Source organism: Hemibagrus wyckioides, linkage group LG06, assembly GCF_019097595.1.
Source record: "Hemibagrus wyckioides isolate EC202008001 linkage group LG06, SWU_Hwy_1.0, whole genome shotgun sequence".
In the NCBI taxonomy this organism is placed as follows: Eukaryota; Metazoa; Chordata; class Actinopteri; order Siluriformes; family Bagridae; genus Hemibagrus; species Hemibagrus wyckioides.
The window spans coordinates 33,446,011-33,459,354 of NC_080715.1; the positions used below are offsets into that span (position 1 = coordinate 33,446,011).

At 40.9% G+C, this 13,344-nt stretch overlaps 1 protein-coding gene across 1 annotated transcript; it reads right to left on the reverse strand.

Annotated features, from left to right (window-relative positions):
* Nucleotides 1-76: 76 nt before the first annotated feature.
* Nucleotides 77-8,588, reverse strand: flvcr1 (FLVCR heme transporter 1). Its single transcript, XM_058393267.1, has 10 exons — nucleotides 7,751-8,588; nucleotides 6,661-6,805; nucleotides 6,285-6,425; nucleotides 5,821-5,888; nucleotides 4,428-4,531; nucleotides 3,807-3,917; nucleotides 3,376-3,481; nucleotides 3,028-3,139; nucleotides 2,872-2,933; nucleotides 77-1,935 (listed from the first exon to the last, which is right to left on the reverse strand). The coding sequence occupies exons 1-10, from the start codon at nucleotides 8,372-8,374 to the stop codon at nucleotides 1,873-1,875; spliced, it is 1,536 nt and encodes a 511-aa protein (XP_058249250.1). The 5' UTR covers nucleotides 8,375-8,588; the 3' UTR covers nucleotides 77-1,872.
* Between the last annotated feature and the right edge of the window lie 4,756 nt (nucleotides 8,589-13,344).

Consider the following 13,344-nt stretch of genomic DNA (forward strand, 5'->3'; position numbering starts at 1 on the left):
ACAATGAGTCACCTCCATGTTTCTTTCCTTTATTTAAAAAGTGTAGAACAAATGATTCTAACACAAACAACCTCTCCACATCTGCTCAGTTACTTTATTAGCTAAATCAATGAGACTTACATAACCTCTTGGAGGCCAGAGAGAGATGGAATCATCATCAATTACTAGAGCCTTCAGTTACACAGATCTGAACAGCACAACACGATGATGAACGAGCACTTCCTGTCGGACAGATCCGGCCCACGCTCCAGAGTGGTGAGGGAACGTCAGTGATGGTGTTCCACAGCAGCACTGATCCTCAGGAGGCCAGCTTCCAGATGTTTGCCAGACAACATCAATTACACAACAGACTGAAGGTAACAAGCAACACTGCAGCATGTTTGTAATCATTATCAGATCAGTGCACTCCGCTCACACCGACATATTCAACTGCAGACCAATAAATAACAACAAAAAAAATGGAAAGAAATATGCAGATGTTTATGATACAAAAAAGTAAACAAGGTGTTACAAAACTGGCTTTTTTCCCCTTGTGTGCCACATATCTGAGGTTAAAACAAATCTTTAGAAGGTGTCAGTAATCAACTAACAACAATAGAGTTGTGCTGTTTTAAAGGAGGAGCCAGCTTCCTGCGTCTTAACACCTTCACATTTCACTCAATCCTGAGTTCTCACATCATGTCATGACTCCTCATCAATATTTAAACATGTGCCACAGAATTCGTTGATTAAATAAAATCAGAAGTTTCGATTCGAACTTGTTTTATAACGACTCTAAAGTCAGCGGATTTGAGGGATCAAATCGGCTCATTAACACACGGAATCATGATTATCATGGTGTAAACGTACCGCATGTGCATTTCTAACACGTGCTCACGTGGCTCCGCTCCGTCAGCGACGCGCCCTGATCATCCATCCTGCACTGAATCTCCTCACAGTGACCACAGCTGTCACACTGTGACCCCTGCTGGAGAAACCGTGTGCTGAGGAGCGAGCGCTTGTAGTCACGCAGCACTGACTTGTGCTTTAACTGTTCAGTCATCATGTGCTAATCACGGGCGTTTAGCATCTCGCTCACTTAACACAAAAATACAGGGGAGGGGGGGCAAGACGTTAATCACTAGACGCTAGAAAAGAGATTTTAGATGAACGAGTCACGGATCAGGGCTGACTCAAACACTCTAGTGCTGTTAATATTAATAAATATAAATAAATAATAATTAAATAATGATTTCTGTTTGTTTTCAGGTGCATTTCCTGCAGGACAAAACAAATAGAAATCACTCAGGGCCAATGAAGATCAAGTGCTGTGCACTCGGCTGTCTCTGAAAAATAATTTACTTCACTTAAAAAATATTACTTTGTACATTCAAAGCTTTTTTTTTCTTAATTATCATCATCATCATCATCATGGGGAAATAATACAGCCATTAGAATGAAATTTAGTCTGATCCATGGTGATTGTGTGGACAATGGAAATGGAAAGGACAATATTTCTAGAAGCTTCCGCAGGACTGAAGGTACATGATTAATGCAACACAAACAAACAACCAAATAAATAAATAAATAAATAAAATTAGCTAATTTAAAAAACAAAAAAAAAACGTCTTTCCTGTTTTTGTTTTTTCCCGTGGCTCAGGCCACGCCCACTCCAGGTTTAGAAAACTGTTATGGATAGTTTGAACAGATAGAAATACAGCAAAAAACGGCATTAACGCTTACTCAGCAGTTTTAGCAACTGTGTGTGTGTGTGTGAGAGAGAGAGAGAGAGAAAGAGAGAGAGAGAGAGAGAGAGAGAGAGAGAGAGAGAGAGAGAAATGATGATGGAGGTGGAGCTGAAGTCCAGCACAGTCTCAGGTTTCGGTGTCTGGATCACAGCGTTGTCTCACGTGATAAACCATTAGATGTTTTCTCCATAGGACATTCAGTAGGAACCTAAAAAGACCGGAAATGATTGTTTAGTTCAGTCTTGATGCTGATTTTGTCACAGTACATTCAGCTGAAATGCAAAAATATATCCTTAAACATCAGTATAGTGTTAAATCTGCTAAACGTCTGCTGTGTTCTCTCAACACTCTCTGAAAGCTCTGCCCCCTTTCCCATTGTTCCCTCATTTCACACTAGTGACGTCACAGCGCTCACACGGCGTAAAAGTAAAAGGCGCTCTCGGTTTTTTCTCAAGGTCAGCGGAGAAGGAAATAAATTCCCTGAAAACGGTTTAAACTTAATGTTCGAGCAGCTGATGTGAAACGTGAAGGTCACGTCTGCAGAGTCATTTCTCACGTGAGGTCTAGTCGAGTTCATTTGATCAGTCAGTTAATATTATACAGAAAAAAAAAACCTCAAAACGTGGGACGTGAGTCTGAATAATTGAGGAGGGGAAGTTCTGAATAATTGATGTTTCACTCAAACCGCTCATCATGACTGAATAACAAGAATCTAGAAATGCGATATAAACACTAATCACTCTTACAGCTCTCCCGATGCGCTTAAAAAGCGTAAAAAAAAAGAGAAAAGCTGTTTAATGAGAACAGAGAAGGGGAAAAAAAGGATTGGAAATAAAATTTTAATAAGCTCAATTAGGGTTTTTATTTAAATGCAGTTTTAAAGAACAGCCCCTAGTAGTTTGTAGCAAGGCACAGGTTGCCAGATTTCACTAACATAAATCCCCACTCTAATAACAACTCAAATCCCGTAGACTGGAAATGTTCTGATGTGAAGAAAAAGCAGACGTGTTTTTTTTTCCAGTCTTTGTGTAGGAAAAGTTAACCATGTTAAACATTCCTGATTTGTTATGTTTCGGTTCAATTCGCAGATATTCTGGCAACCCTGCTGACAGAATAATCCCGGTTATGTGAATGTGATACGTACCGCCTGACATTTACCGTTTCCCATGTTGACGTCGTGTCTCTTCAGCTCCGATTTGATCAACGCTGAGAGCAGAGAGGACACAAATCCGTTTTACATATGCCGTATTTATTTGAAAGAAATCGAAATCATTCTCAGAGTAAAACACTGGATAGAAACCTGTCAAAATGATGCCGAGGAATATCCAGGCGCATAGGAAGATGTTTCCGGCTAGTGGGGTGTAGTCTGTGGTGAGCTTTCCCTGAATCAAGGTGAAAATGATCCCAAACAACTGCAACACACACAGACACACACACACACACGTCATTATCACTTCACTACTTTAATCTAAAAGCAGGTAGATTCCAGCTGTGGATCTGAGACGCGGTCATTACTCATCTGGATGTGTAGGAAACTCGATTCAGCTCCACGTCTATTGTGTGACACTAGAGCACAGGTGTGTGTGTGTGTGTGGAAATGCAGCAGACTGCTTATTCAAATCAGATATTAAAAGAGAGATCACTTTACCTGAGCGAACGCATTGAGAAGCCCGGACGACGTGCCTTCTGACTCTGGGTAGGTGATCTCAACTGCAAACTCGAACCCGATGGGCAGATATCCAGTCATAAAGAACCTTTTAAACACAACAGAACTCGGTGAGTGGCTCAGTAAAGCTATCACACTTCCTGTGGTTATGTGGAACAGTGAAAGTGACCGTATGTGACAGTTTAAAATGATTCAATAAAAGACACGTGAACGATGAGCAAGTGGTCAGACACACAGAGCTCCTTTTTTTTTTTTTTTACTCAAACAAATTCTTTTCTGTATAACAAACCATTACTTGTGTGTATTCTGAGTCTTATAGAGTGTAAAGCGTCCAGCACACCGGTCTCTGTAATTAGCGGTTGCTATAGAAACAGCAACTCATCAGACCTTCATTGGAAAGAGCAATCCCATACCCCAGAGCTCCTCCAGTGAAGAAGATGAGGAGGAGATGGCCAAGGTCCAGCGTGAAGGTGAACACCAGCATGCCGAGGAAGGAGAGGACGTACACACTCAGCGTGGTCATTCTGCATGGACAGAGAGGCAGTTACTCAACACTTAGAGACATGCTGAGCCGAGATGGTGTTGATGTGATCGTCACCTTTTATCATGAGTTTACTGTGTGATTTAATCTCACCAGTGCTGTGAGACTAGAGCTTTAATCTCTTTACTCAACCTTCCTGTCAGGATTAATCACCGTGACGACCTGTTACAGCGTGTCCTTTAACTAAAACGACTGAATGAACATGCGGAGTGAACACTGATCACGTCACAATTAGCAAACCATCTGAAGGTCAGTGAGGTGAATTTCGGCCACAGCGTGTTCATATTCAGTAAAAATCAGTGTTCTGAGATGATCAACAAACACACAGGAAGTAACGTCTATGATTGTGTAATTCGAATATTTATCCAAGTGAAATGCGGTAATTAATAAAGCATTAAATAACGACTAGCGCAGCCAGTGAGTGCTAATCCTCTTAACTGCTCAGCCGCGTAATGTGCTAATCTGCGTGTCTTTTCCCTCAGAGTTCACTTACTTGTATGTTTTGGTGTGATCCAGCCACAGACCGCACAGGATGGAGCCGACCATTCCGGCCACCACCAGCGTGAGTCCGATCCTGCCGGCGTTCAGCTCCTCCCCCTGAGACACAGACGGTTAATGTAGCGTGAAGAACACAAGCCACGTCCATTTTACACTTTTTACACACACAAGAGTGTGTAGAGTGTGTCTGTGTGTGTGTGTGTACAGTGTGTAGAGCGTGTGTGTGTGTGTGTGTACAGTGTGTAGAGTGTATTTACAGTGTGTGTGTGTACAGTGTGTAGAGTGTATTTACAGTGTGTGTGTAGAGCATGTGTGTACAGTGTGTAAAGTGTGTGTAGAGCATGTAGAGTTTGTGTAGAGAGTGTGTACAGAATGTGTAGAGTATGTGTGCACAGTCTGTAGAGTGAATGATTAGAGTGTGTGTAAAGTGTGTATAGTGTGTGTACAGTGTGTGTGTGTGTGTGAGTATATAGAGAGTATAGTGTCAGTGTGTGTACTGTGTGTAGTGTGTGTGTGTGAGTATATAGAGAGTATAGTGTCAGTGTGTGTACTGTGTGTAGAGTGTGTGTACAATGTGTATAGTGTGTGTGTATATATACTAAAGGGCATAGAGTGTCTGTGTGTGTACTGTGTGTAGAGGGTGTGCAGAGTTGTGTGTACAGTGTGAGTGTGCAGTGTGTGTGCAGTTTGTGTGTGCAGAGTGTGTAGTGTGTGTACAGTGTGAGTATAGGGTGTGTGTGTAGAGTGTAACACTGCTTTATCAGTGTTTTATCTATAAATAAAGCACATTCATATATACTTCATTTAAGATAAAAAGAGGAATAATTTTCATGAAAAGTCTATTTTTATTAAACTCTTTGAGAGGAGAGTGTGCGCAGGGTTGATGAAAATTAACTGACGAAGAATAATTCAAAATCATCCCAGAAACTTAACAAAAAAAATGATTAGAAATGTTTTGCTTTATAAAATAAGATCGGAGAAATCCGTCTCTCTCTCTCTCTCTACACAATGTTGATGACCTGCTATCTCGCTGTGAGGTAAATGACACATGACCCTGATACCTGACGTTTCTGTGTGAGGTGTAAGGCGACGCCCTCCTGGTTTATTTGCTCTGTCTTACTGTGAACCTGCTGACGTTGTATTTAATCGGTGTGTTTGTAAAGAAAACACACACGTCACATCCCTCACCAGGTCTGAACGTCTTATTAACATCTTATATAAATTCCTTTAACACACGCTGTACACAGGAGGGAAAACCTTCAGCTCAGAAACCTAGTGTTTATCATCAGAACTTCATATAAATCAGAAGAAGAAGAAGAAGAAGAAGAGGAACAAGAAGCAGAAGAAGAAGAGGATGAAAAAGATGGTGGAGAAGAAGAAACCCTCACCTCGTAGTAAAAGATGATCATTTGGTTGAGCAGAGTGGACACTGAGTAGAACGATCCCGTCATGATGCCTGAAAAACATCCACACGCCGGTTCCATTCAGTAACGTGATTAATAATTTAAACATTTTCATATGATGCAGAAATGCGTAGGGCGTGTGTGTGTATAGAGTGCTTACAGTGTGTGTAGAGTATGTGTGTGTAGAGTGTACAGAGAGAGTGTGTGTAGAAAGTGTGTGTAGAAAGTATGTATAGTGTGTGTTTAGTGTGTGTGTGTAGAAAGTATGTATAGTGTGTGTATAGTGTGTGTGTGTGTGTAGTGTGTGTGTAGTGTGTGTATAGAGTGTGGAGTGTGTGCAGAGTGCAAACGCGAGTGAATACTTTCAGCCATTTCTCAGAGAGAAGTTTTGTAAAAATAAATAAATTATAAAATAAATAATAATAAGGTGAAGAGAAAATAAATCTCACCGTAACTCAGCAGCAGCAGGATGAAGGGTTTGCTCCTGAACAGATTAATGATGGACTGCTTATAGGAATAATCTTCTGCTAGACCTGTGGGCAGCACCGCCTGAGCCTTACTCGGGGGTAAAGGAGGTCTGTCTTGAATGACTAAGAGAGAGAGCGAGAGAGAGAGAGAGTGTGAAGCATCTGTTTCTAACCACTTCAGCGTTCCTCAGAAGCTTGCTGTCTGCTGCAGATGTTAACACTCTCACATGCTGCGTCTTCCTTTTCACTTTAACACTCAGCTCCTCTCGTCACGCTGGTGCAGTGTTTTAACACCGCAGACTGAGGAGTGAGCTGAAAAAAGACAAAACAAAACAAACAAAAAAAAAAAAACACGTACCGAAGATAGTTAAAATGAAGAGCAGGGTGGACACGGCGGCCGTCCCGTAGAACATGATGCTTATGTTGTGACCCATCTGCTCTTTATCTTCTGGTGTGTTAGGAACCAGGACAGGAGGGAGTAGGAACCCTATAGCCACACCCAGCTGTGTGTGAGAGAGAGAGAGAGAGAGAGAGAGAGAGAGGGGTTTAAATTCTTGAAAAAATATTACACTCTATCCGTTTTAAGCGACATTAAGCCACTAAGTTTGAAGCTGTTCTCAATTACACTAACAAATAATGAAACAAAATGAAAACATCTCCACATACACACACACACACATTCAGACTCTGATGTATGATAAGTTTTCACACTGGTTTTTCCAGATGAATCAACATGAGGAACTTAACATGATGAACACGAACTCGTTTTATCCCTGACAGGAAGTTAAGACAGTCAACAGGCAGCATGGACAATAAGCGGAGGGACGAGTTTGGCTAATTTGCCTTTTCACCATCTATCTACACTTCCTTTTATTTACAAGGTTCTTGTGTTAAGTTCTCACAGCTTCACTGAAACTGGACAAGTGGACCATAGAGGAACCTGATGTGCTCATCTACTGCTGCAGCAGATCCAGCTCATGATTCCATGTGTAGTGCTTTCTGACAGGCTTTTCTGCTCACCACAGATCATTAACCAGTCTGCCCCTTCTCCTCTGACCTCCGTCATCAGCATGGAGGTTCTACACCAGAACATACTCACACTTGTGCAGGAAACTTTTTCACCAAAAAATAAAGTCCTTAATGCTGTTGACATTAATGCAGGTTCTTATGGACATCCTGTGCAGTGGTGCTTCCACACACACAATAATAATAATGTAATAACACCACAATAACACAAGAACCAGCACAAATAAAGTCATAGAATATTATTCTGCTTTGCATAATAAGCTTCATGTTTAAAATAGTAGATCAAAGACCATGTTGTTGAAATCAATCAGATCTGAAAGGTCTTGAGGGGCGAGTTCTAGAGTTTAGGGAGCTTTATAACTGAATGCGCAGGATGTATGGAATAAATGAGTAATTAATGAAGCAGTGTGACGTCACATCACCTGGTTTCCCAGCACGGCTGTGGCACAGGCAGTGGACACCTCTTTCGGGCCGAACCACACGGACGCGATTCTGGACGGCAGGCCGAGGATGAAGACCTGCGCCACGGAGCAAACAACCTGCGCCGACATGGTCACCCAGAAGAGCCCGGGTCCGGCGCTCGCGCACTTCAGCCACGCGCCTGCGCAGTTGAGTCCGGCGCCGAGCAGCGCTGTAACGCGCAGTCCCTTTCGGTCCAGCAGCCAGGTAGCGGGGAAGATGAGCGGGATGTACGCCACCATATACACCACCGACAGCCCGTCTATTATCACGCTCGTCACGCCGTAGAACTGCATGAAGATGTTGGTGATGATGCTGTACTGGATCCACTGGAACGCGTTGACCAGAGAGTACAGGCTGAAGATGGCGAGCACGGCGAATCGCCGGCGGTACCGTTTAGTCTGGAGAGGTTTCTGCTCTCCGGGAAGCATGGCGTGGCTCTCATTGTGCGGAAGCTCCTTCTCTGACTCCTTCACATCCCTCACGGTCACTTTCACATCGCAGTCCGCGACACTGTCGTACTGATCCTCCGAGGCAGGTGTGTCTCCATGCCTCACTGGTTCCTGAATCATCTCGCCCGCCACCATGATAATGCACTGGCTTTCCTCTCTTTAATCTCTAACATCCGCGGTTTCCCTTCACTTCCCTCTCCCCGGCTTCTATCGAGTTTAATTCAACTAATAAACCCAGCAGCCCGGCTTTGTTCTCGTGTCTGAAACCGGCTTTAAAGCATTCAATTATAAGCGCGGAGCTGCTGCATGTGATGACGGGAGGTGGCGTGGTGTGCTTCCCGATCATCCTACCCCAGGGTTCACACAAACGGGGCGGAGCGATGCGCTTTACAGGTATTTTATTGGACGAGCCACGGTGACGCTGTCGATGGGCGAGCTTTCAAAATAGCCGCCTAATTATTACGCTACAAAATGGCGGACAAACCGCAATAGCTAGCTAATCATATTCATGATCCGTATATACACACCAAAATAAACAAATAACACATGACTGAAAGTGTCTACAGCTTTCTTCTTCTTCCTCTTCTTCTTCTTCTTCTTATTAATATTATCAATACAATTGTTTACAGATACTGATTCTTTTAGGAATAGAAAAAAGTGACCTTATCATTTATGGATATCTAAATGTTATTTACAAATAAATAAGATGAATAATCTAATGTTGGTTTTCTTTGTCAGCCACGAAATGAGTGAAAAACAAACAACTTGAGTCGATTTTTGTACGATACTGAAATATTGTGGGACTGAAGTCACATGACTCCATATTCCAGTCACACATTTGACTTGACGATTAAAGTCAATTTTTGTGACTCGTCTATTCCTTTCATCAATGATTTGTGACTTCACTCAGACTCAGTCCTTTTGACCTGATCCATTTTGAAAACTGAATGTTAAAAATGATCAGTAGAGACAGCAGCCTTCACGTAGAATGGGGTGGGGGGGCTGCAGCGTGTAGAGTGATTGAGATCGACGGTACCTTTAGTGAAAACAGTCTACACCTCGTTTTCTGTGAAAATAAACTGCAATATTTTGTTTTATTCATACTCATGTCTCTCAAATTTCCATACAGTATTTCCACTGAGTTGTAAAGTCTGTCCAGAAAGTGACAAACACCAACTTTTAAAAGCTTGCATGCTATGTACTATATTAATTACTACTCTGGCCTTGAATTATGACTTGTAAGTAACTAAGTAACTTGACCTGGACTTATCAGTCTTGACTTGGGACTTGAGACATACTTGTGACTTGTAAACCAATGACCTGGTCCTACCTCTGGATGAGCACATCATCATCTTTCCAAAAACAATTATGAAACTGATATCTCAAATCTGCAAATAAGTTCAAAACATTTTCTGGAGACGATTCAGAAAAAGAAGAGTATATTCCTATATGATATACCTCATGAAGTATAAAGCAACTACCTTCATAGTAATATACGTTTGGCCAACAAATTAGACCATAGTGTGCTCTTATCTTAACTATTACACCACAACTGTAAATCTGAACATGTCATCATTTTTAGTCTGAAGCCACACCCTTTTCTTGGGTAATAAATTATGCCACAAAGAAAAGGTCACACGTTAGGCACATTTAACCCAGACTGTAGGTAATAAAGATGTTTATGTTTCAGCATGTAGACACTATACAGGTCATGTGCATGGGTTCACAGCTTCATTTCACAGTTTTCTTCACCAAAACACAATATGATTCTGAAATATATAAAACAATTCAATTTATTTGTGCAGCACTTTTAACAATGGACATTGTCTCATAGCAGCTATACAGAAGTATAAAAACATATAATAATAATTATAAAGTTTAAAGTTACTATTTAAAGTTAACAGATGATGAAAATATGAAGACAAATCATATTCTTTAAAGCCCAGCTTATCCTTTTAGACTAGAATAAAATCAGTTTTTTACTACGTTTGCAAAGTGGGGTTTTATTGTCATTTCTCTGTACAGCTTGTACATTGGAGTGAATTGTGACGGGACAATAAATGCACAGGACATGGGCTGTAAAGTGTAAACTGTCATGGAGGTGCTGCCAGTTCTTCATGGCTCATCAGGTGGTGTTAAGGGATCAGAAGAGATCTTCCATCGTGAACACACCCAGAAACCGACGTGACGACCGGTCTACTCACGTCATCATCTCTTTAGCCTTATCACTATTATGAGATTATTATCTCTTATTTGTGCTCAGTGACTTATCCCTGGCATTAATAACTCAGACTTCAATCACACGACTAGAAAAGAAATATTCTTCATCACCATATTCAAAGGTCTCATGAAAACAGCAGAAGTTAAAATAACATATTAAGATGTGTGTGTCTTCATGGATAAGATTGGCAACAATACAGGTGCAATGTGTTCATCACAATGGGGTAACTTGACTTTTAACCTATAAAATGTTTTTTTTGTTTCAGTCACATGAGACTAGAAAAGTTATTTGATGTTTGTTTTTTCTACATGCTGCAGGAGATGATCTGAGGTCAGTCTCCCACTGTGAAGAAACAAGTCTCCCTCTGATTTAAAGTGACCTTTTTTATAATTCATTTCTTACAGCAGTAAGAATAATCACATAGTTAAGGAAAATCTATCTTAAGAAAACATCATCTTAAAAAAAACACAAAGTTAAAAAAAGATCTCTGCTCATGTTGTAGTAGGTCTAAATACATTTCTTTCTCATATTTCTCTGCTTGTTATAACATCACATCATAGCATAATATCTATACGACTTACTTATCATAACCTCTCCACTTACAGTGTTTTGAAACAGTCCCAGTTAACCTTAACCATGATGAAATGATTAAAAATTATTAAATCAAGCAAAATATGTATATTGTTACAGCTGTACATATTATGCACTTTAAATATGCACCATAAATAGGCGTTATGTGTTAGACAAGACCTTATAAACAATAGTCAAAGACTCTGCCTGTTTGATGCTGGCTACGCCCCCTAAGTCAAGTTATTTTTTATTAAGAAGTTCTACTTTATAGGTTTTACAAACAGGAGATTTCTTTTCACGTATCTGGGCAGAAAGTAAACACTGCTAACCCAGATCCGCTGAACCATGAGGCCCTTTGCAATTCAAATAAACTGATTTGTTTGAGTGTTGCCCGGGACGCAGAGTGTCCAGAGTGTCCGGTTACGGTTGTCAAGGCAACCAGATATACTCTGCGGATCCTTGGTCACTGTACTGGCTTTGCAATGACTGTAGAATGGAACAGGAGCAGCTCCACGAACTGAACATGCGCAGAGAAACGTGGTGTTGTGTAGAAACAGAAAGCAGGATCTGGACTCGTCCTGAAAGGAAACATTTTGCTGATCACCTCAGAAACACCTGCGACTTTAGCGCCATGATGACGGTGACACCGGAAGGGAGATCTTCCTGGATGACGAGTGCAACGAGATATCGCGAGAGGAGACATTTTGACGAGAGCTGTAAGCTAATACACCTGATCCTAATATTCCTAATATTTGACCTTCTTTACAAATCCTTTTTAAGGGTTTACAGAAGTAACCGCACAAAATTAAACATATTCATATGAATAAAATATTAGAGGGACATAATTAAGGGACATAAAGTGATCTGAAGGACTATAAACCCTGCATCTGTCTGGTCCATTTCTCTAACAAAAATATTTACTGTTGTTCTTTTTACAGATAAATCTCATTTCATCTGAACATCTGTACTGAAGCTCATCAACTCTTCCAGATGTGACAATAAACACCCGCATTATTCCAATGAGTGTTTTACTTTCTTTCAGTTTAACTCTTTGTCCTCTGACGCGATGTTGAACATCTGGACAGATCTACACTCTGAAGAAAAATTTGTTTAAGGTAGAAATTTCACTTAAGTGAAATATGTTTAACAAAACATAAACAGGTCATTATCACGTCAGAGTTAAATTACATTAAATACTTACATTTACATCATTATATCAATTACAGACATGACTATAAACATTACATGAATATGCAAGATATTTAATTCACGTGGAGATTCCGAGCAGAAAATCCATCTTAACTGTGGAAATAATTTCACGCTGAACAACAAAAGTGCAGATTTGTTGGTGAAGATCTGCTGGTAATTTGAGATCTGCAGCAGTTCAGTAACGTGACATCTCAACAATCTATCAGTCTTTTTAGCTCTGTGATGAGATTGGAGAACACAAGGCTGGGAATCTGGGATGATTCCTCAATGCAGAATGTCTCCAGATCCTCCACGATGAATTAAAAGAGCAACAGCTACACAAAAGCCTGAATTTACGTTTTTGTCCTAATGAAGGAGCCACAGAGTCTCAGAGTGATCACTTTGTGTCCATGGTGTCTTCAGAGGAATAGCAGGAATTCCTTGTTTAGATCATGAGGAAGGTTTTATTGAGCAGACACAGTAACTGATCTGTTTATAAAAGGCCATCTCAGCACTGTCCACATGACTGCAGGTTCCCTGGTGGCTGAAAAGGTCTGTGTGGGAAACACAGATGCAGATGAAGATCTACTCAGGATGGTTGCTCGGTTCTTCCAAACCAATTGCAGTGGTTGATGCAGAACTTTGAGTGATGCTTTGAAACAGAGAGAATATTTAATATCCAGGATAAAACCCTTCTGAAATCATGTGTTGTTTTCAGAAACCAAGTGTTGGTCTGTACCTTGGCATTGAGAGGGTTTATCCCTACTGTGACCAAGACTTCATCATTTCCAAACTAACATTTATCTAAAATGAAACAAGTCAGATTTGTCAGAATAAATAACATCGTCCAGGTAATCTGAACACAAGCCGTGACTCAGGACTGGAGAGTTAAAAACAGAAATCTCAGCAGTGAGTAGAACACAAATCACACTCCTTATACATAGATCAGCCATAACATTATGACCACTGGCCTAATATTGTGTTGGTCCCCGTTTTTGGTGCCGAAACAGCCCCGACCCATCGAGGCATGGACTCCACTAGATCCCCGAAGGTGTGCTGTGGTATCTGGCACCAAGATAATAGGGAATTTGGAGGCCTTGTCAACACCTCAAACTGGTTGTTGTGC